We start from the raw sequence: 3,901 nt of genomic DNA on the forward strand, positions 1-3,901 counted from the left end.
CATACTGTCAAGTACGATAAGTGTATTCAGTATCATATGTATTGTAAGTTGTGCATGTGGTAAAAAAAAGAATAAATAAATAAAATAAAATAAGAACATTGAGAACATTTGAGAACATTGAGGATGCAAGCAATTTCTGGATAGAGTTATGGGAGACGAGAGGGACTGGGAACAAGGAAGCAGAATGGCTGAGTAAGATCAAGGAAGCAATTGCTAGGAAGGTTCCAGTGCCTTCGGAGGGGTCCTGAAGATTAGTGTGCTCTGAAGCGGTCAAGTGTTTACTCAAGAAAAGAAACTGGAGCGCCCAAGGGCCTGACCGCCTTGTTAACTATTGGTGGAAGCGCATGCATGTGCTGCATGAGGGGATCACTAAAGCCTTCGTTGCCATCTCTGAAAGCACCGAGGAATATCCCACTTGGTTTTCTGAGGGAAAAATGCGACCCATCCCTAAACCAGGTGAATTCAGCAACGAGAATCAGCGACCAATAACGTACTTAAATAACATCTACAAATGGTTCACGTCGTGCCTTCAGACACCAATGGACAACCATTAGACTTTCAAAAGTCCTTCGTCTCATGGGCCGTCCCTTGTAGATAGCTCGCGGACGAAGGACTTTTCATACTTGATTGGCGCCAATTTTAGCGACCCAAAAACGGGTCGCTGAGCTAGACCAATCAGAGTAGTCCTTTTGGACCCTAGGGAATAGAGTTGTCGATGCAAATTTGCTGCACTCAGCGAATTCAATATGGAGTCGATTGCGAAAGTGATAGATGAAGCTACTAAGGCCACAGGATATTCTGAATTGCGCGATTATCAGAGGAAGACAATGCAAGCATATCTGTCTGGAAGAGATGTATTTGTATGTGCTCCAACCGGAGCTGGGAAAAGCTTGACATTTGAACTAGCCCCGTACGCTTTTGATCGTTTGCTTGGACAGGATGGCAATATCGTCATCGTAGTTGTTCCATTGATTTCCCTTATGAAAGATCAGGTCTCTAACCTCAATTGTCGTGGGATAAGAGCATCATATGTAGGAGACGACTGTTCGGATCAACAGTTGGAGGACATTTTAAATCTTAGGTACAAACTTGTATTTGGAAGTCCTGAAAGTCTACTCAATAACTATCGACACATTTTTCGTCGTCTCCAAAAAAATATTAAATGTGTCTTCATCGATGAGAGCCATTGCATCGCTAAATGGTAAGTTCAACTAAGAGGTATAACTACTTTTAATCCCAGCCTAGCCGGTCTAGCACTTGCTACCTGATCTTTCACGAGTGAAATCAGTGAGACAATAGTATTGTGACAATTTAGACCATACAAAACCCCTTACAATGTAACTAGCAATAATACGCCCTCACTGATGCCACATTTTAATAGATGTTAAGCGAGTTAGTACATATAATTAATAGGAAATGAGAAGGTGGTTGTCCCACGATTTAACGTATATTTTATGATTATAATTCAATGCGATATAGAGACGCTGCGCTGTGGAATTTTGTTTCCGATTACTTCAATGGCTCTTGTAATTGTAAACAATTCTATAGAAAAGTGAGGCCAGAACCTTTATCTAGAGAACTTCATTTCAACAGCTCATCTGTTCAGTCAGTACCTAAAAATGGGCGATTTTTAATTATGATTTTCCCTATTATCGAATGTATATTTATTCTTTATGTGTACATGTATGTAGCCCATATTTCCACCACAGTTATTAAAGTGTTTTTAATCTCTCATTCGTGTATATTTTTATTATAGTTAAATGCACGACCCACAAGCATGTAGTTGCTTAAACACTGATTGTGTTTGAATAAAGGATCTTGACTTGTCTTGACATGTGCTGACGGCAATGGAAAGCGCGTTAAGCGAAAGAGTTTTATACATAACCTTCAACAATTTCTTACATCCTCAAGAATGTTTACACATTTGCCTATAATCAAGAAAGAAATTGGTGCACTCCATTTTGGTTGTTGCACAGCTTTATCCTATATCTTAAAGGACTGATAATTTTGATTAAGTAGTTAAACTTTTAAACTAATATTGGTATGTTCTGTAAGGGGAAAAGACTCAGATACTGAGGAGGCATTCAGAAGAGATTACGGACGGTTGGCAGAACTGAGGTCTTTGTTACACAGAGAAGTACCATTTGTCGCCCTCACAGCTACAGCAACAGAAAAAACAATAAAAACAATAATCAAAGACTTGTGTATGCAAAATTGTGTCCAGATTTTAGGTGATCCGAATAAACCTAACATTAGGTATACCGTGGTTGACATAGATCATGCAAATCTGTATGAAACCTTCAAACCAATAATTGACGACATTGATGAGAGACAACTTAGTGCCACTAAAGTGATGGTGTTTTGCAGAAGGAATTGCAGAAGGAAAGAGGATATGAAGGAATTGTTTGAACTTTTTAGTCAGTGTCTAGGGACAAAAGCATACACACGGCCGACAGGAACTGAGCCAATGGATGATCGGACACGGTTATTCGCCATGTATCATAAAAAGACACATGATCTTGTGAAAAGAACAATAGAAACAGAGTTCTGCAAAGAAAATGGAAGTGTTAGAGTTGTATTTTGCACAATCGCCTTTGGAATGGGTGTAAATGTGAAGGGAGGTAATATGGTTATACATTTGGGACCTTCAAGTGGGATTGATGATTACCTTCAAGAATCTGGTAGAATTGGCAGGAACAATGGAAGTGCTCATGCCATTCTCTTAAGATACAAAGGAAGTACACGGAGTCGCAACATCACCAAAGAAATGAAGGAGTACACCAATAATGTAACAGTATGTAGGAGAACTTTGCTACTTAAATCATTCACAGCAAGCCCATCTCAGAATCCAATTCTTCATACATGTTGTGATATTTGTGCTGACAAATGTAAGTGCTTATGTACTTGTAGAAGTAAAGTATGTGTGTGTAAAGAAAAATGCAGAAAAGGTGATCACCAATCTACCTTTGAAAAACAAGTGGAACATTCTGTTTCAAATGATAACACAAGCAGCAGCAACACGGAGAGCAAAATGCAAGGGAAAAAGGCAAGATTACTACGGGACAGCTTATTGCAGTACAGAACGCAGCTTGCCGGAAATCTCTCTCATGAAGAATTAATTACAGGCCTGGATTTAGCAACTGGCTTCTCCCGGCATCTGATAGACTCAATAGTTTCTTGTGAGAGAGAGATAGATAGCCTGGAAATGCTTGTACATGAATTTAGCTTTTTCGACAGGTCACATGCTGAACATGTTTGGCAATGTATATGTGACTTGAGTGAAGGTAGCAATAGTGACTCTGATAATTCAGTTGAGCAAGACATTAGTGAATCTGAGGAAAGCATTGGCAATTCATTTATCCAAAGGCATCGTCATTATGTTTTAGAAAGTACTGATGACGATGAATAAGACTTTATGGTAACACGTGGCCTTTGAATTTGAAACTTGTGATACCCATACCTTGCCCATGCATAAATGCTTTATTTTTTGTGTTTCAACCATCTTTTTGAAGGACTCTGGTTGGAAACCTAGCTACAAGTAGGAGACTGGGGCTTGATCTAGATAATAGAAACAAGTCTGTTTCATGAATGCAAAAAGGAATTTAGTAGCCACAGCTTACAGGATACTGTATACAAAATCACAGCATGGAACTCTTCAAGGCTTGACATGGCCAACATAATCAAAATTCCTATTCTTGAAATAGGGACAGCTTCTTTGTTTAAACTCATGACCACTTGTGGAAACTAGTTAAATTAAATAACTTCCCATTTAGCCAAGTTGCTTATATAGCAGTGTCATATTTCTACAGTGTTTTATCCCTAAGTTTCTTAATTGCCATGCTTGAATACACATTGGATTTTGCTGAACTCTTGTGAAACATATCATCCATTATATCTAAAC

The 3,901-nt window shown here is 38.8% G+C and overlaps 1 protein-coding gene across 1 annotated transcript; it reads left to right on the top strand.

Moving 5' to 3' along the window:
• Positions 1-746: 746 nt before the first annotated feature.
• Positions 747-3,409, top strand: LOC138035592 (probable ATP-dependent DNA helicase RecS). The gene is made up of 2 exons (XM_068882233.1): positions 747-1,201; positions 2,056-3,409. The coding sequence occupies exons 1-2, from the start codon at positions 747-749 to the stop codon at positions 3,407-3,409; spliced, it is 1,809 nt and encodes a 602-aa protein (XP_068738334.1).
• Positions 3,410-3,901: the final 492 nt, after the last annotated feature.

The sequence above is a fragment of the Montipora capricornis genome, unplaced genomic scaffold, assembly GCF_036669925.1.
Source record: "Montipora capricornis isolate CH-2021 unplaced genomic scaffold, ASM3666992v2 scaffold_428, whole genome shotgun sequence".
NCBI classification, from domain to species: Eukaryota; Metazoa; Cnidaria; class Anthozoa; order Scleractinia; family Acroporidae; genus Montipora; species Montipora capricornis.

Excerpts from the sequence above, each read along its gene's own strand:
- LOC138035592 (XM_068882233.1), top strand. The coding sequence starts at position 747 with ATGGAGTCGATTGCGAAAGTGATAGATGAAGCTACTAAGGCCACAGGA. Across the intron at positions 1,202-2,055 it reads AGCCATTGCATCGCTAAATG|GGGAAAAGACTCAGATACTG; the intron begins GTAAGTTCAACT and ends ATGTTCTGTAAG.